Source organism: Hylobates moloch, unplaced genomic scaffold, assembly GCF_009828535.3.
Source record: "Hylobates moloch isolate HMO894 unplaced genomic scaffold, HMol_V3 SCAFFOLD_12, whole genome shotgun sequence".
NCBI lineage: Eukaryota > Metazoa > Chordata > Mammalia > Primates > Hylobatidae > Hylobates > Hylobates moloch.
Window position 1 is genome coordinate 27,618,778 of NW_026652287.1, and position 24,990 is coordinate 27,643,767.

General features: G+C 42.0%; 1 protein-coding gene across 2 annotated transcripts in view; it reads right to left on the reverse strand.

The window, feature by feature from the left end:
• CUNH12orf75 (chromosome unknown C12orf75 homolog) overlaps nt 1-24,990 on the reverse strand; it is a 40,160-nt gene that overhangs the window by 8,230 nt on the left and 6,940 nt on the right. For both annotated transcript variants that reach the window (XM_032168824.2, XM_032168823.2), the window contains exon 2: nt 13,870-13,894. In XM_032168824.2, coding sequence (XP_032024715.1) covers nt 13,870-13,894 — 25 coding nt within the window. The remainder of the gene's footprint in view (nt 1-13,869; nt 13,895-24,990) is intronic.

Sequence of the window (24,990 nt, forward strand, 5' to 3'; positions counted from 1 at the left end):
TATTTTTAGTAGAGACGGGGTTTTACCGTGTTAGCCAGGATGGTCTCAATCTCCTGACCTCATGATCCACCCACCTTGGCCTCCCAAAGGAGCTCTCCAATTTTTATCATCCCACTCAAGAAAAGTCAGAAACAAGATGGTAGAAGAGTCCTAGTCTGTTTCATCAGCATGAGAAACAACCTCTAACAGCTGCCAGGGACCATCAATCTTTGCAGATCTTGTCAAATTGCCACATAAGTCATTTTTATGCAGGTACAAAGGTTGTTCTGATGAGCAGTTAACATTATAATCTATTCATCTGGACAACCAGGTCCAGACTAAGGTTAAATCAGAAAGCGGTGGTTGGTCTAAACCAACTCTTCCTGTGGAAGGATAGGTCCAAGCCATTGTGTTGAGCTGCCTGGGGAGAGAACCAAATGCTGTCCTGCCAATGTTCAAGGGGACACAGCATCCTACCTGCTGGGGTGGTGTGGTCCTGCCCCAACTGCACAAGCTTTAACATAAGGAAGAAAAATGGGTCAATACACAGCAATATAGACGCCTGGTAAAAGGAAGGCCCAGACATGTTAAGCCAAAGCTCCTGACAGGCCAATGCAATTGCCTCAGGTTATTAGGTTTGTAGGCTCCACAGTCTAAAAAGCCTAAAAACACACCTTCTGCTGGGGGGACTCATTTCCCTAAAGGTCGTTTTTTGGTAAAAGAAGTGGACATTATCCTCTGGCCGTTCAAAACTGGGATGTTAAATTTATCACTCAACACTTTTACAAGAAACTTTAAGTCTTTAGGATTTGAATCCTTGTTCTCAAGTTCTCAAGTGTTGAATAATGCCCTAGCTATCAAAACATCAGGGCTGCCCCATCTGCAACCCATTTTAAGGAATCAACATACCTTTTCTCCCCTTACAAAACTCCTTATTTTGAAAGATTTTAGCTGCCTTAATAATTTCAGCCTCGGCAACATGGCAAGACCTCGTCTCTACTAAGAACACAGAAAATAAAATTAGCCAGGTGTGGTGGTGTGCGCCTGTGGTCCCAGCTACAGGCGGCAGCAGTGGGAGGATCACATGAGCCTCCCTCTTGTGAGGGAAAAAGGTACATTGATTCCTTAAAATGATCTACAGGGCAGGCGCAGTGGCTCACACCTTTAATCCCAGCACTTTGGGAGGCCGAGGCGGGCGGATCACGTGAGGTCAGGAGTTCCAGACTAGCCTGGCCAACATGGCAAAACCCCGTCTCTACTAAAAATACAGAAATTAACTGGGCATGGTGGTGTGTGCCTGTTATTTCAGCTACTCGGGAGGCTGCGGCAGGAGAATTGCTTGATCCTGGGAGGCGGAGGTTGCAGTGAGCCGAGATTGCGCCATTGCACTCCAGGATGGGTGACAGAGAGTGACTCAGTCTCAAAAAAAAAAAAAAAAGATCTAAGATGAGGCAACCCAGATGTTCACCTGAGCCCAGGAGACAGTGGTTGCAGTAAGCTGAGATCATGCCACCGCACTCCAGCCTGGGTGAAAGAGCAAGGCCCCATCTCAAGAAATAATAATTATAATAATTCACTTGTCAATATTTTCTTAGACATGTAAGTGCCAAAAGGAGCTTCTGATGAGCATGGGGTAACTGAGATGCCCACAGGTAGCTTATGTCATTCAAATCAAAGGCAAATAAATTTTACATTTACAGATACACATCACTGTAGGCACACGTAGATTTCTGTCAGGTTTCAGAAGTTATAAAAATAGTGTCTGGTCCTTCTTCAGCCCTGAGGATCCACAATGTCTTGCTGGAAATGGTCATGCTCAGGCCAGAACATCCACAGCCACATAAGCTCCTGGATGAGCCACTCCGTTCTTCACCAAGGATGTGATTATTTTCTTTTCTGGTCACTACAGCTCCAGTTGTAGGGCAGTGACCACTGCATGGTCTGCAGCTGTGATTGCTGATGGACTGCAAAATTTGTCCCCCAAACCAGAGAAAGAAATGGGGAGGGAGAGAAGAACACAGAGCCACACCCTCCCCAGCCTTGTGAGAATAGCAGCCACTGATAGGGCCCAGAAGGTCCTCAGAAGGAGGGAGCAAGGCCCTAGTTTCTGCAGTCAGTCCTAATGCAGATCAGTAAGAGCAAGGAATGAGATGACTTCACCCTCTAGAATCTTCCCTCAGAGAGCAGGGCCTGGAGATTGAATTATTCTGTGCTGGAGGAGATAAAGTGAAGACGAGGCTAATTCATGGTGGCTGAAACCAGAAAAGAGGTCAAACTGTCCTGCTGCACTTGATCACACTCTTTGGGAGTTAATTGGTCCAAATATCTCTACAAACTCAGTTTAAACATAATCTTGCTCCCATAGAAAAGGAGCAAGTGGACATACAACAACCAGGATAAATCTCTCATAGTATAATCGCAACCTTTTTTTTTTTTTTTTCTGGAGAAGGAGTCTGGCTGTGTTGCCCCGACTGGAGTGCAGTGGCACGATCTCAGTTCACTGCAACCTCCGCCTCCCGGGTTCAAGCGATTCTCCTACCTCAGCCTCCCAAGTACCTGGGACTATAGGCACAAACCACCAAGCCTGACTAATTTTTGTATTTTTAGTAGAGATGGGGACTCACCATGTTGGCCAGGCTGGTCTTGAACTCCTGACCCCAAGTGATCTGCCCGCCTTGGCCTCCCAAAGTGCTGAGATTACAGGTGTCAGCCACTGTGCCCAGCCAGTAGTAATCCACCTCTAAATAACAGCCTCCTGGGGTGGAGGGCATAATTCAGGAAGCAATGCCCAGACACCCATAAGCTAACACACTAAAAACTGGAAAATGGGAGAGAAGCAACTTGGGGACAAAAAGAGTACCCTTTAATCTACTATAAATGGGGAAGAAACCTTGAAAATAAGGCTTATACCAAGAGAACCAAAATGCAGAGTTAGAGGAGATAAGGGATCAGGTGCCATAAACCAAATCACCTAGAAACAAAAAGTAAAAGGTGAATTCTACCAGTTTCCCTCCCACCTCTTCTGGCCTGGCCCCAAGAATTGAGGCTTATCAGGACTTCTCCAATTTCACAACCATGGAGTCAAACGTTGGTGCCAATGCAGGGGAAGAGAAACTAGCCCAAATTACCAAGGGAGCAAGGGTAATCTGGAAACAAGCACATGGCACATCAAGACAAATTCTGCTCTTGCTAGGGGAGCTATGCTAGACATTAAGTCCATTAGAGAAGTGAAAGGGGAAGGAAGACCCAAGGGAAGGGACTGGAACCAAGGGCTGGGGTTTGGTTGAAACATCATCCGCTTTACAGCTGTGCCCACAGCCAATCTTAGAAGGAAGACTGACTTCCGGAGTCCAAAGAGTGCTGGAGGACGCCAGTACTAAAGGATTTACATTAATTTTACTGAGCAGTGATTCCATTTTCTAGTTACACACGAGCCACTACTATAAACTTGTGTAATAAGCTTGTTTTTCCAGGGTAAGCATGACTGAAAACCTATCGGTAAATTGCTTTCTCTGGTATCAAGACAACGTTTTGTTTCTCCTCATCTATACCATTTGAAAAATTTGTGGACAGTAATGCAACATTTGAAAAAATGTAAGAGTGAAATATTTTTTAATCATAACCTCAAATACCATCTTATCAGGAAAACCTTGTATTTATTTATTTTTTATTATTGTTTTGTTTTTTTTCTGAGACAAGGTCTTGCTCTGTAGCCTAGGCTGGAGAGCAGTGGCACAATCATAGCTCACTGCAGCCTCAACCTCTCAGGCTCAAGCGATGCTCCCACCTCAGCCTCCCTAGTAGCTGGGACCACAGGCGCACACCCCGCACCTGGCTAACATATGTTTTTTTGGTTTTGTAGAGATGGAGTCTCACTATGTTGCCTAGACTGGTCTCGAACTCCTCAGCTCAAGTGATCCTCCCACCTTAGCCTCCTGAGTGGCTGGGACTCCAAACATGCGCCACCACACCCAGCTATAAAACCTTTTAAGCCACGAGAACGTTCCCTAAGAACCACAGAACATGTATTCACCAATTTGGACCAAGTTTAAAAAATACACTGAGCCCAGCACAGTGTCTCACATCTGTAATCTCAGCACTTCAGGCAGCCAAGGCAGACAGATATCTTGAGCCCAGCAGTTCAAGATCAGCTGGGGCAACAAAGGGAGACCCTGTTTCTTCAAAAAATACAAAATAAAATAGCCAAGCATGCTGGCTTGCACCTGTAGTCCCAGCTACTCAGGAGGCTGAAATGGGAAGACTGTCTGAGCCTGGGAGGTCAAGGTTACAGTGAGTCATGATCGCACCACTCACCTGGGCAACACAGCAAGACCCTGTGTCTGTCTCTGTCTGTCTGTCTGTCTGTCTCTCTCTCTCTCTCTCACACACACACACACACACACACACACACACACACACACACACACACACACGCACGCAGAGAAAGTACATTGGGCATTCAACTAAAATCAGGTCTCCTTTTGTTAGCAAAAAATGTCGCTTCCTTTAGCAAAGAACAGGGGATCAAGGAGAAAGAATGAGTCGAGGTTCAAGCCACTCGCTGAGTATCATAATCATCTCCTAGCCTAAGGTCACACACTCACAGGGCTCTGACTCAGACTTTCAGTCATAGCATTAATAAAACTGTTTGCAGAAACAAGTGTTATTCAAGGTGACCCCCGTAACTCATATTCTCCCCACTTTGAACATCTTTTGGGATTGTTGAAAAGATAGATCCTCAGTTGATGGTTTAAACACGACTCACTCTTGTAGAGTAAGATACTGTTTAGTGATATGTACCTTACCAAAGTTGGCTTGACACTTGGCATGCAAGAAAAAGAAAGAAGAAAAGAAAAAAAAGCAACTGACCAAAGGCAACCACTGCAACTAACATTACAGATGGATGGCTTCAGGTTTCCTCTGTCTCAGAGTTTCTATTAATTCCACTTGTAGCTCACTTCCTGTGAACTTACTAAAACCAGCCAGGTGCTCTTCTTACCCTTCTCAGGGTGAATAGCAGTGCTGATCCAGATTCTTACCCTTCTCAGGGTGAATAGCAGTGCTGATCCAGATTCTCTAGGTAGTTATGCACCCTTCTGTTTTACACTGGGGTCACAGACTTTTTCTGAATGAACCAGAGACACTGAATGTCTCTCCAATCATAAATAAGCTCTGCCTTCTTGTAGGTTGGGGTTCTGGAAGGTTGGCTGCCTCCAAAACGACCATGTCTCTGTGGCTGCTCTTTGGGGTGGGTGGGCTTTCACCTACCTGGCCTTTTTTTAATTAATGTATTTTTTGCATGCCTATTTAAAACCAAATATCTGCATGGAACACCTCAACCTTACAATCATTTTATATTACTATGATTTATCTAATCAATAACTATCACTTTCATTAAGTGAAACCTTATTCAAAGTTAATATATAAAATATGGATCTTTTTCTTCCTCAGTAATATATGGTAGTCAAAATCTTTCATCATTACATTTACTTAGATTCTGGGTTGTATAAAACAGCTATCCCAAGTGACCTAAAGATTTTAACAGTGAAATAATGGAACCATGTCATGATCAAGGACAAATACAGATGACAAATATTAGATAGCAGCCAGCCATTCGAAACAGCAGCTCTCAAGTCATCCCTGCTACAACTTGCCTGAAAATTCAGAAAGTTCTCACTTCCCTTAGGCTTCCAGAACTAACAAAGTTATGTGGCAAAGAAATTATTTATTTTTTACTTACTCATCAAGAAAAAATGTTCTAAATATACAGCTATTCTTATTAGAGCTGATCTAAAAAGCAAAAAAAAAAAAAAAAAAAAAAAGCCTGTAGTCTTTTCTTTTTCCATTATTTGCAGTGTCATTAAAGAGGCTAAACTTATTTTGATTCGCAAACAATAAAAATTGAATATGGAAACCCTGGAGACCATGGCTCTCCTGATCTGTTTCTAGTTACCATTCATGATAACCTTCTGGAATAGGTTTATTAATTGATTGTGTTTACTTCCATCTACACTACAATTCTCCAGATAAAATGTAATTATTTAATTTTCTTTATAACATGTTTTCATAATGGTTCCTGCTCCTTGGGGTGGTTTCAATCCATTCTTGCAAACCCTTAATTACACAATGCATTATGTTTTACCATTGGCTGTTTTGGCCTATGTTTAATATCATTCATTTCTTCCCAATTTCAAAACTTCTTTGGACAGTGTTCTTTTGATCACTCTCCCTGGATGAGCCCATTGGCCAATATTAGTCCCTTTCTTTCTTCCAGAGTGTATAACTGAAGAACATGAGCAACATTCACTTCAAAGGAATTTTTTCAACTTCTCTTTGTCCAGAAGCAAGGGATCAAGAGCTGGACTGCAAATTCCCTGTCCTCTCTGGCTCTCCTCCTAGTTATTCTCTTACTAAGGAGCGCACAGTGTTAGGAATATTTCAGAATTGGTTGTAAAAGCATCATTTGCTATAAGGCAAGGGTGCACTCTTCATCTCCTTACCTTAAGAAATTTTGCTTTTCCTTGCTGGCACCACTTTTCTCAAAACCTCAAGAATATGCATCTTGTTCTCACCTATCCCAGCTTCTCCTAACAGGAGATGAAGCCAGCATGCTCCTCATCTCCCCACAGAGCTCTTACAGGTGGGGCCATTTCATTTTCACTCAGAACCTCTCCTCTCTGGAGTCTACACCCTGCCATAACTGTCCCCAGTGCACCAAAGATTTTGACCCTGACCCAAAGTTTTTCTGTCTAAGCACCATTATCTTGGTCAATTTAAAACTCCATGAAAATGGCCATGTGCAGTGGGGCACACCTATAATCCCAGCACTTTGGGAGGCCAAGGCGGGCGGATCACAAGGTCAGGAATTCGAGACCAGCCTGGCCAATATGGCGAACTCCCGACTCTACTAAAAATACAAAAGTCAGCTGGGCTGGGTGACACGCGCTTGTAATCCCAGCTACTCGGGAGGCTGAGGCAGGAGAATTACTTGAACCCGGGAGGCAGAGGTTGCAGTGAGTTGAGATAGCGCCACTGCACTTCAGCCTGGGCAACAGAGCAAGACTCTGAAAAAAAAAAAAAAAAGAAATTCGTGAAAATCACCCATCCAACCTCTCACCTCATATTTTGCTGACTTCCTCTATCCCAACGACTTCTGTGCTGCTCTGCTAACATACTCCCATGGCTGCTCCATGGAGCTTAGTTCCTGGAACTATTTTACCACATTTTAGAGTAGAAAATCCCACTCTCTAGGGAGGAAAAAAAAATCCTCCTTTCGATAGTCCCATCATTCCCAAGAAGGCTGCTTTCTTATTGCAACATCAGCTCCAGTTCATCCATCCCTCCCCATCCTCCCTATCCATCAGCCCCTCATGCTACCCTTCCCTCTCTCCCTAGCACGTGTCTTACAGTCAAGTATTTCTGCGGCACTTGCTGGTCACCACCTATTCCTCTCCATCCCTGGATGAATCCGTCCATCTGCTTTCTCTCTTCCTGCTCCTATTTCACAGGGTCCAACCTAAGGAAAATCTCATCGTGGCTACCAATGGGAATATATGATTCCTAACCACAGCCAGGCCCTCAATATGCTGGGTCTTCTGCCATCAAGTATTCATGTCAGAGGCCCTGCCAAATTTCTTCAACAACATTTTAAACTAACTAATAATTCTAGCTGTTATTCACCAGGGGCAACAAGCATAATGCCAAGCATTTTCCTAGGATATTAAATATACTGTATTTGTAATCTGTCCCTCCAGCAGCTACTTCAGCTCTCTGTGCTCCCCATCTCCTCACTTGTAAAATGAAACATCATTATTCTGTCCATCAGATTATCATGGGTATGGAAAGAGATAATGTACAGAAAATGCTGGAAATCAGTGTATGGTGCACAGTCCTCAGTAAAGATTAGCTATTACTGTAAGAATGATGATGATGAAGATGATTACCCTGCACAGTTATTATATTATCCCAATTTCACAGATAATTATACTAAGGACACAATGTAACACAGCTAGTAAATGGTGAAGGGAATTTTAAACACAGGTCTCTCTGCTTCCAAAATGCAGGCTTTTTCAATGCTACTTCAACCCCATCCTCTTCACCCTCAGAAGACAGCGTTACCTTCTACTACACGGATGAGAAAAGAGCCCATCAGATACCCTAAGGTCTGTATCTCCGTGGAGCAGAGAGGGCTCAGCTGACATGGGTGCATTAGACATGGGAAATTTATAAAGGATCCCAAGAAACTCAAAAGAAAAGATTCATCATTTCTTTCTTCCAAACACAAAAACAAAAACAAATTGCCAATGGGTTTTATGTTATTTCATTCCAAAATATTTTTCTCTATATTTGCTACCTTCCATAATAATAAAATAGCTTTGCCAAGGAAAGAATCTCAATAAAATTCACTTCATATGTTTTAAGTGAAAGAAGTATTTGAATTACATTGTTTATTGTTTACATTGAGTAGCTATGGTTTTTTATTTTCAACAGCAAACATTATATTTGAGTCAACTTACTTAATACTGTTTCTTATTGGAAACATAGTCATAATATTCTTATAAATATTGCTTAAACTTTAAATCAAGACTTAACACGAAAACTGATCCACAAAAAAAAAAAAAAAAAAAAATGTTTTCAATTAAATTCCAATTGTTTCTGCTTGCCCACTTACAATTTCTCCCCTTTTTTTGGTAACTGCATCCTAATTTTTCTGTGGGGAATCACCCCTCTCCTGCTCTTTGGCCATATGGTTAGGTGGGGCTAATGATACTGATTGGCTCCAGTGGTGAGCACATGACCGCAGCCTGGCCAATGAGAACCCCACATTCTCCTGGCCCACTGACTGATTCAGAGATAGGAACACGACCCCAACGGGCCAGGAGAGCCCAGCCCCAGGACTTTTGATCAAACTACAAGGAAAAAGAAGCTGTTTTTTTCCACAGGAATTACGAAGCTGACAAGATATAAACTGGTCCTGTTTGTCACCACTTGAGGAAAGCTGCCTAAGAATGAAGATGAAAGCAGAGAAGAGAGTTTTTGATCACCTGGATCCAGCTGTGACTACAGCCAAGTCCCTGGAGCTTTTCCACTCCACATGCCAATAAATTCCTTTGTGTTTGTTTGTTTAGGCCAGTTTAAACTGGGCTTCTGCCATTTCCTACCAAAAATATCCCAACGCAGCCTATTTGTGCCAAATAGCTGAGAATCTGCTACACTAAAATAAGAACATGGTTGATATTCGCAGGTTTGTGAAAGCAGCTGAATGTCATTACCCTGAATTTACTTTTTTGTTTGTTTTGTTCAGTGTGTTACTGCACTGTGATTTAATTTCAAAGAGACAGAAAGAGAGGAAAAGAAAGGCTTGTTTTCTGATACGCATGTAGGCTTTTTCTTATGGTGATTAAGTTTCTAGACATTGTCAATCATGCTTTCAAGTTTTGAAGGTTAACCTGGCTAGGTTTTGAGTTCTCTAGCCTGTCATAGGATCTACATGCATCATTATTCTCTCCACCACCAGAGAAAAACCCCCTCCCCAAACCACCATCAGCTTTTCTTACTCTCCTGGTTCGTGTCTTTTAGCCTACAGCAATATCCATGCCTCCTCCATGCCAAAAAATAATTTTTTAAAAAAAGGCAAAAGGAAAAACAAACCTCCATACACAAAATCAACCATACTCACAATTGGGCAGAAACAACTAACCAAAAAACACTTGAAGTGTAAAATGTTCATAATGTCTCTGGTGGTAGAATAGTAACTGAATTTTTCTTTTTTTTTTTTGAGACGGAGTCTCGCTCTGTCGCCCAGGCTGGAGTGCAGTGGCGCAACCTCGGCTCACTGCAAGCTCCGCCTCCCGGGTTCACGCCATTCTCCTGCCTCAACCTCTCCGAGTAGCTGGGACTACAGACGCCCGCCACCACGCCCGGCTAATTTTTTGTATTTTTTAGTAGAGATGGGGTTTCATCGTGGTCTCGATCTCCTGACCTCGTGATCCGCCCGCCTCGGCCTCCCAAAGTGCTGGGATTACAAGCGTGAGCCACCGCGCCCAGCCAAATTTTTCTCTTAAAAAATACTTTCCTGTACTTTCCAAATTTCCTTGGTATTCTTTTTATAATATAGTATATTTTGAAAATTTGCCTCCTCTTAAAGCCACCAACATCCCTCCATTCCTTACTGCCAAACAGCGTAAAACCAAAGACCCACATCACTCTCTCCACTTCCTTGCACCTGGCTCACTTCCACTTTGACTTGGTTATCATTCACCCTGCTCAACTGAAACTACAGTCCCCAGGGTGACCAATGTGGCCATCATGACACAGGCAATGACTTCTCTTCCTCCTTCAGCCCCCCATGACCTCTTTGGACTATCAGCCATAGCTTCCCTTGGCTCAAGTTTGACTACAGCATTATCCTCAGAGTTTCCTTTCCTTTCCTTCCCCATTCAGTCATTAAACAAATCTTATTAATTGCATTTTCTAATGCGTCTTGTTTGTATCACCTCTTCTCCTTTCCCTCTGCCATCTGACCCTCTTGTAGCCTCACTTCCATTATTCCTCTGTGCCTGCACCCTCCCTCATCCCATGTGTCACACTGCTTTGGGAGTTACTGCCGTAAAACTCAAACATAATCATTTAATTCCTCCACCTTAAAATCTCTATCAGCCCTTCAATGCATAAAAAAAAAAAAAAGCACAATTATTGGCCTTGTACCCAAGGCCCTTCACAAGCCAGCCCTGCCCATCAATCTCATCTTTCACTTCTGCCTGGACTGTACCACAGGCTCCAGGGGACACCACCTGGCTGGCGGGTCCCAGACCTACTGTCCTCTTGCACTCCCATGCCTTTTTTCATGCTTGTCCTCTGCCCTGGGTTGCCATTTTTCCCCTTTTCTGCATGAACTCTTGTTCATCCTTCAATTCCAAGACCAGCATTAAATTCTGAACACTGGAATAATTAGCACTTATCACACTGTATTTTGGTCCCTAGTAGACAGTGATCTACTTCAGGATAGATACATCATTTTATTTGTTATTATATAAGGACTTCTCACCTATAGAAAACAGCAAATAAATAAGAAAAAAGGAGGAGCAGTAAAAATTGCAGACCTTTCCTAGAGAATTTACTTTTTAAATGTATAGTATTTCCGGCTTCCAAAAATAACAACCATTTTCCCAAAAAGACTTTCCTGTGGTCTGCATAATATTGTGTTTGCCCTATTCTAAGTTCTTTACTCTCAGTACTTATTCTACTATTTTGGCCAATTCTTCTGGTTTGGGATCAGTCTGTTTAGATTTAAAAAAAAATTTTAATGTGCATAATAAAAAAATTAAGTCATCTTAATTTCTTAGCTCGTCATTCATTCATGGCATCACCTAGTATTATACTCAAGATTTATAAATCTATAGCTTCCACTTAAAAAATTGAACGTGTTTGAATATGCCTTTTGTGTAAGGAAAAGTAATATTATAATGTTCTTTAACTTTTTCCAGTTAAATTGACTGCATTTGTTTTTAAAGTGTCATTTATTTAATAAATTACATTATTTTAAAGTTATAGGACATAGAATGAGGTACAGTCATAGAAAACCTAAATCTGAAGAATTCAGGATTTTAAATGGTGAAATAGTTAAGTAGTTAAATGGCATCTCACATCCTGGAACGGTTAATTCTGTTGACAAAATCATCACTAAATTTTATTAGAAAAAGAAAGAGTCATGAAATCACTCCGTCCTTAAAGAGCAATGATGGAATTGATTCAACAACTATTTATTCAACACAAACTATGATCAAAGCATGACATGAATAACTCTAGAGCGCAATAAAATGGGTAAGGCATTTCTCCACTCTCAGTCCCCAGGGGAGAAAAGACAAGAACATGAAGAACTACGATATGCCCAACACGATGCCCCACAAGAAAGGTCCAAAATGCTGTGAAGGTTCTGAGGAGAAAGACACGCTATGCAGCTGAGAGAGCCAGGAAATACTTCTCACGAAGGATAACACACATGGCCTACAGAACAGATGGCATTTCTACAAACAGAAAGGGAAAGGGCCATTCCAGGCAGTGGGCACAGCAAAACACAAGGACAGGAGCAAGAAACATGAGGTCGCAGGAGCCCCTGAGAACAGAGGCCTGGAGCAGCTCTGCACAGCCCTCCCAGCCCTGGGCTCTGCTCACTCCCCACTGCAGCATCTCCTCCCACGCCATGTGAGCCAGTCGGTTTGAGGCTAAAACATAAATGCTCTTCCTATTCCTAATAAATCCTGGGTTCAGACCAAAGGACGATGGGAATAATTGAAAGGTTTTGAGCAAAGGTCCTATACAAGTGCAGGGCAGTGCTTGAGGAAAATTAATCTGGCAACACATATAGAAGTCGAAGGGAGAGACTGAAGGAGAGACTGAAATATTGCAATAATAGGAATACGGTCAGGGTGCAGAACTCACTGTTGCTAAATGTTTAGGTAATAAACTCCAACAAAGCAACCAGGAGCTAGAAGCCATCAATTACTGCTTCCTTTGTATCTAAAGTCCTAATTTTAAAAATGTATATTTAAATATTTAATTCCCAGAAAGCTTTACAATTCCATTCTCATCTTCTCTAAATTCTTTGTAATAAGAAATAAGAAAGTCTGACTCTTTTTTTCTTTTTTTTTTTTGAGACAGAGTCTGGCTCTGTCAGCCAGGCAGTGGTATGATCTCAGCTCACTGCAACCTCCACCTTCCCAGTTCAAGCAATCCTCCTGCCTCAGCCTCCCAAGTAGCTGGGATTACAGGGGCCCGACACCATGCCTGGCTAATTTTTTATATTTTTAGTAGAGACAGGGTTTCACCATGTTGGCCAGGCTGGTCTTGAACTCCTGACCTCAAGTGATCCACCCGCCTCAGCCTCCCAAAGTGCTCGGATTACAGGCGTGCACCACCACACCTGGCCCTATTTTTGATATTTGACCATTGACGGCTTTCGAGCCCCATTACTCCCCTTTTGCCCCACATCTGTGTAAGCCAGTAAATGGGGGCACTTCTTCCCTGTGCCAACAGGAAGATCAAACCTCTGCCCATTCATAAGTAGCCTCACCCCAGCCCACTCTCCAACCAAAATAAAAACCAGACTCGTTTGGATGGCTTCCCCGCTCTCCCCAGAAAGCCTCATGTGAGCAATACATCTTTCCACACCCTCCTGAGATGTGGTGAATCGGTCTTGACATCCAACCCAGTTTTGGGTGAGAGAGTTGATCCCACCCTTCACTGGGTAACCAGAAATGTTCTTAAAGAGTGAACTGCTGCAGTATCCTTGCTATAGCTAGATTAGAGGCAGGAGGATGCAGAGAGAAGGGGCATGGAAATCCTGAATGCTCCTGAGCTCCAGATCTCTCCACAGGGAGATGCCTACTATTAAATGTCCTGTGCTCTACAGATAGCTCAATGGTGACTATGTTGAATGGCCCTATATATTCATTCGAATATCTAGTCATCAACTTTAAAACAATTCAATGTACACTTGGTAACTGCTTGGCCCCAGCCTTTCCTCCCCAGCTAACTCTAAAACACTGCATAGTCATAGGAGCTACATGCTTATTTCTCCTATAATCACTTGCTTTTAACTAAAAGAAAAAAAAAATCTCTATACCTGTTGGGATGGAAACACAATTCAACATTTCCCCTTCTTAAGATCCTGAGTTAAAGTGCCCAGGCAACTGAAAGGCTAATGAAAAGCACAAAGAACATTCTCCGAATAGCACTTTAGTTACAATGATCATCTTGACATGTGCATTATACACAAAGTATTTCCATGTCTTTTCAGCCATACCCACAGAGATCTAAAGGTCATAAGCATGAAAAACAGCAACTTCCTCAGAAAGACAGCTTATAAAATGATTAATATTCAATACTTACACATCTTTGGCTGCTCCTGCAGGGCCTAGAGAAAAAAGAAGATAGGTTTGTATTGGTGTGATAGTATTGCTACAAAAATGTTGTCTAATACCTAATTAAAATACAGTAATATTCCTGAAAAGAAAATGGGTTTAAAAAAAATTTTCAAAAATAGAGAAAGGAGGGCAAAAAATCATAAAATTCAAATCTTTTTTTTTTTTTTTTTTTTTTTCAGATACAGTCTCACTTTGTTGCCCAAGCTGGAGTGCAGTGATGCTATCTCGGCTCACTGCAACCTCTGCCTCCTGGGCTCAAGTGATCCTCGCACCTGAGCCTCCTGAGTAGCTCGGAATACAGGTGCATACCACCATGCCTAGTTAATTTTTGTATTTTTTCTTGAGATGGGGTTTCACCATGTTGCGCAGGCTGCTCTCCAACTCCTGGGCTCAAGCAATCCTCCCACCTTGATTGCCCAAAGTGCTAGGATTACAGGCATGAACCACTGCACTGGGCCTCAAATTCCAATCTTAAATTTCAAATTTAGTTTAAGTTTCAAATCTTAGCTTTGGAATCTATTCCACCCATCTTTAACAGTTCCTGTAAATTACAAGGTGCCAGTTCTGAAAAAGATCTTACAGGTCACCTTAATCCAACCTCCCATTTTAAGAATTTTAAAACTGGTAGACTTCAAGAAACAATTTCTTTTTTAAGCCACACACCTTTTACGTTGGTGTCTGCATGGCATGGTTAAGTCAAACTGTGCACTAATGCAAGCAATGGACTAAATTAATTAGGAAGCCTCAAAGACACCAGCCTAGCTCCAAAAAGAGTCACATGCATCTCTAACTCTGCTCCCATTGGCTTCCCATCTGTGATGGTTAATATTGAGTGTCTACTTGATTGAACTGAAGAATGCAAAGTATTGTTTCTGGCTGTGTCTGTGAGGGTGCTGCCAAACGAGATTAACATTTGAGTCAGTGGACTGGGAGAGGCAGACCCACCCTTAATCTGGGTGGGCACCATCTAATCAGCAGCCAGCATGGCCAGAATAAAGCAGGCAGAAGAAGGTGGAAAGAGCAGACTTGCTGAGTCTTCTGGCCTTCATCTGTCTCCCATGCTGGATGCTTCCTGCCCTCGAACATCGGACTCCATGTTCTTCAGCTTTCGGACTCTTGGACTTAGACCAGTAGTTTGCCAGGGGCTTGTGGGCCTTCAGCTATAGACTGAAGACTGCACTGTTGACTTCCCTACTTTTGAGGTTCTGGGACTCAGACTGGCTTCCTTGCCTCTCAGCTTGCAGACAGCCTATTGTGGAATTTCACCTAACGATCATGTGAGTCAATACTCCTTAATAAATTCCCCTTCATACATTCATCTATCCTATTAGTTCTCTCCCTCTGGAGAACCCTAATACACCACCCATGTGAAAAAGACAGCCCATCTCTTCTGGTCCCATCCCCATTACTTCTCACAGATTCTCTGCTCACATTTCCTCCTCCCAATATCTTTATCTGGAAGGCACCGGACTTGGTTCCAACTCTTACAAGATATATGGTATTAAGCATCCTTTAACCTCTTAAAACCTCACCTCCCTTATGTCAAATGAGGGTAAAAGAGTATCTTTCTCAAAGGCTATTGTGAAGATTTAAAAAGACAATGTGTCAAAAGACAATGTAAACACTTAACACAAAGCTGGCATATAAAAATAGCAAACTAAGTTATTATTAGACGCCACACTTCATATTTCAATTTCGATATATATTAAATAGAAATTAAAATAACTTCTGCACAAGTCGCAGAGGTGTAAAAATAAAGGAAGATGTGCTACAAAGTAAGTAAATGAGTCTGTGGGGACAGTTATTGCCAAATTGCAAGAACAGTCCAACAATGATACTCATTTTGCATCTGTAATACTGCAAATTCAAAGCTGATCCTAAAGATAATTGAGGCTACGTCTCAAACGAATTCTTTTAAGGCTTTGACTAAACCTAAACTGTGTAATAAACTTAGTTCCTTTCTTCAGGGGAGAACATTTCTATGCCACCATTACTGTTAAAATTATACATATGTAAACTGCTTTAGAATCAGAGATTATTAAACCAAAAAATCCTAAACTTAAAAAAAAATCTTAACATAGGAAAAACTGCCAACAGCAGAGTGTTTTTGATAGAAAAAAAATAAACAAAAGATTAGTGCCATCATAAACCCGTGAAAATGAATGTTTTAGAGTCAAGCATGAGAATCTAGAAGAAAATCTATGTAAGTCAAAAAGTATTGAGATAGGTCTCAATCAATTTAGAAATTTATTTTGCCAAGGTTAAGGAATGCCTGTGACACAGCCTCAGAAGGTCTGGAGAACACGTGTCCAAGGTGCTCAGGCTACAGCTTGGTTTCATACATTGCAGGGAGACTAAGATGCCAATCGATACCTGTACAATGTACATTGGTTTGGTCCAGGATAACTCAAAAGTGGTGGGGGTGTTGGGGGGGCGTTGTTTCCAGGTCACAGGTGGATTCCAAGATTTCGTGATTGGCAACTGGTTGAAAGAGTTTATTTAAAGATCTGGAATCAATTGATTCCTGGAATTGTCTGAGTTAAGATAAGGGATTGTGGAGACCAAGGTTTTATTTTGCAGATGAAGCTCCTTTAAATGTTTCTTATCAGACTTAAAAAGGTGCCAGGCCGGCGCCATGGCTCACACCTGTAATTCCAGCACTTTGGGAGGCCGAGGTGAGCGGATTACCTGAGGTCAGGAGTTCGAGACCAGCCTGGCCACCATGGTGAAACCCTATCTCTACTAAAACAATACAAAAATTAGCCAGACATGGCGGTGGGCGCCTATAATCCCCTGCTACTCGGGAGGCTGAGGCAGGAGAATTGCTTGAACCTGGGAGGCGAAGGTTGCATTGAGTTGAGATCGCACCACTCCCCCCCCCCCGGGGAAAAAAAAAAAACCCCTCCCCCAAAAAAAAAAAAAAAAAAAGTGATTAATTCTCTTCTAGATCAGGAAAAAGGGAAAGGGAAGAGAATTTATCTACAGAATATAGATTTTTCCCCCTACGTGACAACTTTGCTTGGCATTTCAAAATTTATGTCAAAGAAATATATTTTGGGGTAAAATACTTTGACTTCTTTTTTTTTTTGTATTTGTTTTTGGAGTCTCATGCTGTCACCCAGGCTGGAGTGTAGTGGTGCCATCTCGGCTCACTGCAACCTCCGCCTCCTGGGTTCAAGCTATTTTCTTGCCTCAGCCTCCCGAGTAGCTGGGATTACAGGTGTGCGCCACCACACCTGGCTTATTTTTGTATTTTTTAACAGAGACAGGGTTTCACCATGTTGCTGAGGCTGGTCTCAAACTCCTGAACAGAGACAATCCAATCGCCTCAGCTTCCCAAAGTGTTATTAGGATTACAGGCATGAGCCATCACACCCGGCCTGACTTCTTTTAGAGCCTGCTGTCATGTTGGTATCTTATTGCTACAAAGAGTCTGCTTTGTCAGTCTTACTAAGGTCTGTTTTAATGTTAAATACTGGTCGGTTGTGCCTGAATTTCAAAGGGATGAGGGTATAATGAAGCATGTCCAATCTCCACTTCCCACCATGGCCTGAGCGAGTTTTTCAGGTTAACTTAGGAATGACCTTGGCCAAGAAAAGGGGTCCATTTAATTGGCTGGGGGGGGGGCTTAGAATTTTCAGTTTACGTCTAAAAAGAAAATATCTTTTTAGCTTTTATTTTCTTTTTTATTTTTGTGGAAAAGGATAAAGAGTGTGTTTGGGTTTTGCTGGAGTCAGGGGAAGGGAGAGCCAGAGGTGAGCCTTTGATTCTGCAAGTCTTACAGAGGGAAGAAAACAATGATTATAACGTGGACCATGGGTCTTCAACTTTTTTTTTTTTTTTTTTTTTTGAGACAGAGTCTCACTCTGTTGCCCAGGCTGGAGTGCAGTGGCACAATCTTGGCTCACCACAGCCTCTGCTTCCTGGGTTCAAGTGATTCTCCTGCCTCAGTCTCCTGAGTAGCTGGGATTACAGGCACCTGCCACAACATCCAGCTAATTTTTTTTGTATTTTTAGTAGAGACAGGGTTTCTCCATGTTGGCCATGCTAGTCTTGAACTCCTGACCTCAACTGATCCACCCGCCTTGGCCTCCCCAAGTGCTGGGATTATAGACGTGAGCCACCACACCCGGCTGAGTCCTCAACATTTAAAGACGAGGGGCAATCTAGTACAATCCACAGGAAGAAGAGAGTGGCCAAGGCTGCCCTGCTACATCTCAGGGATGGCAGCAGGGTGATGGGGTAAAATCAGTGGGGAATCAGAAGGCAGATGACCGGAGTCGGGTCCCTGCTCCAATATTTGTTTGATAGTCACTATTTGTTTCAGCATCTAGTAAATGAGGACATACTGGGCCAACAAATGCAGCCAGGAAGGCAAAGCACAGTAACGTGTGTGAAATGAGAAATGAGTTTACAAATGGCCACATGTTGTGCATTCGGTGCTTATTTTAATCAGTATCAGGAACTCTCCATCCACTTCACCTTGATTGCACCAAGCTATGGGCACCATCAAGGGCCTCCTCCCTGCTGGGCTCACCATTTAACATCCCAGCAGGCCCAAGGGAGATGCATGGTGCCACCATTTAAAACAAAGTCAACAGACTATTCTTTGTTCTAAAATGGCCCTCATTTGAAAGGGCATCGTCAACTGAATAACTGCAATGGTAGGGGTGGGGCAAAGAAGTCAGAAACACTCCACGAAGTGTGTGTGTGTCTGTGTGTGTGTGTATGATTGTAAAACGTGCTCCATTTTTTAATAAGGAAGAAAATGTGCATCTTGGAAGATAATATGGTGGTTATTGAGAAGCTTGTAACGAGGGTAATGAGAATATGACTCCCTAACACACAACTTCCCAAAAGAAAAAAAAAAAGTTGCAAATGTTGGAAACCCTGAACAAAACTATCAGACTACCTAAGTACATAAAATGCAAAGCATAAGTTTATTTGTCCTGCGAAAGTATAAAATCATAGAATGGTCAGAAATAAATTACCCTCACTGCAACCTTTTAATTACACTTCACTTATATATTTATTGTAATTAAGCAAATGGCAATCCCTAATCTAAGTAATTATGCAAAAAGTGCTTTGATCAAAATTAGAGAGTGGCAAGATCCCATTTGCTTTAAACTGTATCTGTGGTTCATGTGCTTTATCATTTATTAAGCAAATATGTATAGTTACATCTATTTTTTTCCAGGCCACAAGGACACATCATTCATCCTAATACCACTTCATGTCCTGCCAAATTGGCTCCTTACTGTTTAAACATAACCTTGGTGGGTTAGTACAATGGGCCTAAGGCCTCAGGAGAAGTAGAAACGAAAAAAATGTAACAATGTTTCTTGTGGGGGAAAAAAAACACCAAAAAATACAGAGAGACTATTATAATTCAGACGGGAGGGGGTCAAAAGATTTAATGACTATTTCCCAAAACTGTAGAAATAATCATCATAATTTTAAATATCTTCCTAAAAATGGAGAGGGGAAAGGTTTGTTCTCAGGAAAAGTATTATATGCAGTTTCAGTAACAAAAATTGTAAATAGAATGTAAAGAAGGACATTTCCATCACTGTTGGTTGTTTACAGTATCACTTCATCTCACCTTGGCTCTGTTTAGCTTTTACTTTCTACATTTCAGAAGATTTTAACATTTTATTCATGAGTTTCAATGACAGAAGTCTCAGTTAATTAGAAATGCATAGCAAACCCAATCTATTCAAACATTCAAAAAACTTATTCTGATATTGCAGTTTCATCATAAGATATTTGGTCTTTGTCCCTGGTTCCTGGAACAGAGCTCCTAAAACCCCTGGAATTTCCTGAGTGATGAGTGACAGGAGCCTCTCTGTGAGGCTTCTAATGAGATGACTCTTGGCCAAGCCCCTATATGGCTTCAGGATGGGGGCTGTTCGCTGGAAAGACCAAGACTTGATTAGAAGCTTGGAACATTGAGCTCCACCCTGCCTCCTGCAGAGAGAGAAGAGAGGCTGGAGATTGAGTTAATCACCAGTGGAAAAGGATTTAACCAGCCATGCCTGTGTCTTGGTCCTATTTGTGTTGCTGTTATAGAATACCACAGACTGGATAATTTATAAAGAAAATAAAATGTATTTCCTACAGTCTAGAGGCTGGGAAGTCCAAGATTGAGGGGCTCACATCTGGTGAGGGCCTTTATGCTCCTTCATCCCATGTGGGAAGGCAGAAGGGCAAGACAGCAAGAGAGCAAGAAGGGACCAAACTTGCTTTTACAGCAACCCACTCTCTCAATAACCAGCCCACTCTCTCAATAACCAACCCACTCCATTCGTCCCCCAGTTTATTTATGATTAAACACATTAATCCATTCATGGAAGCAGAGCCCTCAAGCCCTAATCACTTCTTATTAGGCCCCACCTCCCAACACTACTGCATTGGGTATTAAATATCCAACACATGTTGGGGAACGCATTCAAACCACAGTGCCTACAAAAACCTCAAAATAACTGGATGTATTATTCTGTTCTCATGCTGCTAATAAAGACATACCCTAGGCTGGGTAATTTATAAAGGAAAAATGCTTAATTGACTCACAGTTCCACATGGCTGCGGAGGCCTCACAGTCATGGTGGAACACAAAGGAGCAGCAAAGTCACATCTTACATGGCAGCAGGCAAGAGAGCTTGTGCAGGGGAACTCCCATTTATAAAACCATCAGATCTCATGAGACTTATTCACTACCATGAGAACGGTATGGGGGAACCACCCCCATGATTCAGTTACCTCCATCTGGCCCAGCCCTTGATATGTGAGGATTATTACAATTCAAGGTGAGATTTGGGTAGAGACACAGCCAAACCATATTACTAGATTCAGTGAGCTTCCAGGTTGACGCACATATCTACGCACCAGGACTGTGGCATAGCCCAACTCCACTGGGGTCAGAGGCTTCTGCACTTGGGACACTTCCAGACTTCCCCAAGTACCTCTTCCACTGGCTGTTCATTCAGACCCTTTATGATCAAACAGTAAACATGAGGAAAGTGTCCTCCTGAGTCCTGTAAGCTATTCTAGCAAATCATTAAGCCCGAAGAGATTTGTGAAGACCCCCAAATCTATAGCCAAGTTGACAGAAGTGTGGCAACCTGGAAGCCCAATATTTGCAACTAGAGTCTTAAGGGAGGGCAGTCTTGTGGGACCGACCCGTTAAACCCATGGAGGCTGACACTAACTCCAGGTACTGTTAGAATTGAACTGAATTGCAGGACACTTGGTGTCGATTAGGTGTCAGGAAAGGGGGGAAAAAAAAACCTCTCAGACATTCTTTATGTTTCATATAAAAATTGTACGTGTCCTAGTAGTGGCTAAGGTTCTGAACAGTCTTGAAGGGCTTTATGAATCACACCGAGATTGCATCGTGCTGTATTTATTTAAGCAAAGAATTATTTATACTCCAGGTGTAGAGTTTAATACATTTTCTTATATTCTAATTTTGTCTCATTCCTGAACTACTGTAGAAAAATATAGTCTTGGTTTCCCATGGCTGCTGTAACAAATTACCACAAACTGGGTGGTTTAAACAACAGAAATCTATGCACTCATAGATCTGAAGGCCAGAAGTACAAAATCAAGGTCTCAGCAGATCCAAACTCCTTCCAGAGGCCTTAGGGAAGCATCCATTCCATGCCTCTCCTGGCTTCTGGTGCAGCGAGCATTCCTTGGCATTCCTTGGCTTGTGGCCCCATCATCTCTGCTCCACCTCCATTTTCACATCACCTTCCCTTCTACGTCTGTCTTCTTATCTTGTGTCTCTCATAAACACCCTTCTCATTGGATTTAGAGCCTACTCATATAATCTAGTATAATCTCCTCATGTCAAAACCCTTAACTTTATTACAGTTGCAAAGATCCTTTATCCAAATAAGGTTGCATTCACTCACTGCAGAGATGAGAACATGGACATATCTTTTTGGGGGCCACCATTCAACCCACTAGACCTTCTTATCTTTGTCTTTCCCTGTCTCCAAAAATATTCTCTTTTAAAATACACAGCAAAGTTAATATCTGGAGGGAAACTAAATGTAATATATGTATCATGCACGACACAAACAGAACTTTATTCCTTGTGAATGAGAACACAAGCCAGCTACAAGATACTGCATTGAGTAAATTTTTTTTTTTTTTTTTTGAGACAGAGTCTCGCTCTGTTGCTCAGGTTGGATTGCAGTGGCACGATCTCGGCCCACTGCAACCTCCACCTCCCAGGTTCAAGTGATTCTCCTGCCTCAGTCTCCCAAGTAGCTGGGACTACAGGCACCCGCCACCACACCCGGCTAATTTTTTGTATTTTTAGTAGAGACGGCGTTTCACCGTGTTAGCAAGGATGGTCTCGATCTCCTGACCTTGTGATCCATCCACCTCTGCCTCCTAAAGTGCTGGGATTCAGGCGTGAGCCACCACGCCCGGCCTGCATTGAGTAATTTTAAGTAGTTGGATACAATATCTTGGTTCCTACAGACAGATGGTCCTTTGAGAGCCAATCAGCCTGTCGTATACATTAAAAACTGTGAGTCATACTGTCCAGCATGTCTTCAGTATTATACAGATTCAAACATTTATTGATGTGAGCGTTTCCTCCCACATGCCAAACTCTATTATGAAGAACATACTTATATCTTTTAAAAGAAAGAAGGGCCGGGCATGGTGGCTCACGCCTGTAATCCCAGCACTTTGGGAGGCCAAGGTGGGCGGATCACGAGGTCAGGAGATCGAGACCATCCTGGCTAACACAGTGAAACCCTGTCTCTACTAAAAATACAAAAAATTAGCCGAGTGTGGTGGCAGGCGCCTGTAGTCCCAGCTACTCAGGAGGCTGAGGCAGGAGAATGGCGTGAACCCGGCAGGCGGAGCTTGCAGTGAGCAAAGATCACGCCACTGCACCTAGCCTGGATGACAGAGCAAGACTCCGTCTCAAGGGAAAAAAAAAAAAAAAAGAAAGAAAAGCTCATGTACATTTTAGTCTATTAATACCTTTTATGATCACTATACTATAGAGACTCTCGACTTTATAAAATATACTAGAAATATTCACAGGTAAATGAATTGCTAAGTTACATATTAACTTACATCCTTCAAACCAAGTGGTGATAATTCACACACACACACACCCAAAATAAAATTATGTATGTGAAGAATTTGTAAAAAAAAAAAAAAAAAAAAAAAAAAAAAAACTAAAGATTTAAAAAGCACTCTTCCTTCAGCATAAATTATCAGAAACATAAATGCCTATGGCTCTTATGGGAAATAATAAAAACATGCAGGAATGTTTTACTCCTTATTTGTTTTAGAAAAGAAACAGTTCCTTTGAGAACTATATAAATATAACTGCAGAAAAGTAAATAAAATTCTCTTTAATTTTGACAGCTTGCTATGCTCTTCTGACCCACAATAGTTATAAAACTATGTCATAGTCTTGGTTTGGCCAAAAGAAATGGAACAACAGCTCACTACTTCATCCAAAGCAATGCTTATTTTTCAGAGTGCAATTAAAAAAATGCAGATTCATAAGTGATTTCTTCAAATAATAGAGGAAAAAAATTCAGGTCAATGTGTCCTAGAAATATAAAATTATATATTGACATAAAATTATGTCAATGAAAATTATATCAATGAAAAGCTCTTATAGAAAATCTCATTTTTATAGGTTGTCCTTGTTGAGTAGTGCTAGAGTTTGGTTTGTTTGTCCCCGCCAAATCTCATGGGGGTGGGGTCTAATGGGAGGTGTTTGGGCCATGGGGCAGATCCTTCATGAATGGCTGGTGGTAACAAGTGGGCTCTAACTGTATTAGTTTCCATGAGAGCTGGGTGGTCGTTAGCAAGAGCCTGGCACCTCCCTCCCTTCTCTCTACTGCTTCCACTCTTCCCATGTGATCTCTGCACACTATCGCTCCCTTTTACTTTCTACTATGAATGATAGCAGCCTGAAGCCCTCAGCAGAAGCAGATGCTGGTGCCATGCATCTTGTACAGGTTGCAGAACCATGAGCCAAATACACCTCTGTTCTTTATCAATTACCCCGTCTCAGGTATTCCTTTATAGCAACACAAAAATGAACTAAGACAAGCAGCTATACTTTAGACAAGTAAAAACCAAAAAATGGCCAGGCGCAGTGGCTCACACCTGTAATCCCAGCACTCTGGGAGGCCAAGGCGGGTGGATCACCTGAGGTCAGGAATTTCTGACCAGCTTGGCCAACACAGTGAAACCCCATCTCCACTAAAAATACAAAATTATCTGGGTGTGCTGGTGCATGCCTGTAATCCTAGCTACTCGGGAGGCCGAGGAAGGAAAATCTCTTGAACCTGGGAGGTGGAGGTTGCATTTAGCCGAGATCACGCCACTGCACTCCATCCTGGGTGACAGAGCAAGACTCCGTCTCAAAAAAAAAAAAAAAAAAAGCCCAAAATAAATGCAGCCATATAAGAAGTACAGGCATAAGTTAGTGCACTGACATTTAGCTGATATAATAAAATTTAAGCCATGTCTATATGGAGCTATAAGTGGCTCATGGTAAAACTGCCTTTGCTGAATTATAAATAATGAGAGGAATTTAATATAACTGACCCTATTTTGCTTTGCTTTTAATTTCATAGGTTTTTTTTCTTATTCTAACATGGAAGCCAAGATAACTATGAGAGGAATTTATAGTTACACTTTGAAGCAAGGAAAACTGACCCCACCCCCCGCAACCCTGTCCTTGTTCAAAGATCAAAGCTGCATTCATATGGCAAGGTTAAAATTCTGGTAGGGGCTTAAACCTTACTAAAAAATAGGCATAAACAATGACCCGCTATTGTTTAGCGTGCTTTCCTATAAGTTGCTTACTGCACTAGAGTCACGTAACCAGGGGTTACAAGGTTTCCAACTTCCCCAAATACTCCTATAGATAACATCAGTATTGTGAAACCTAAAGACCTGGCCTTTGAGATATTTTTCAGATTTCACATTTTGGTAGATCAAGAGATGCCACCTGGTTCTGAGAACCAACCCTTTCCTGGGAACTGACTTTACTGCCCAAAGATGTTTTAGATGCCCCTATGACCTCATCCCC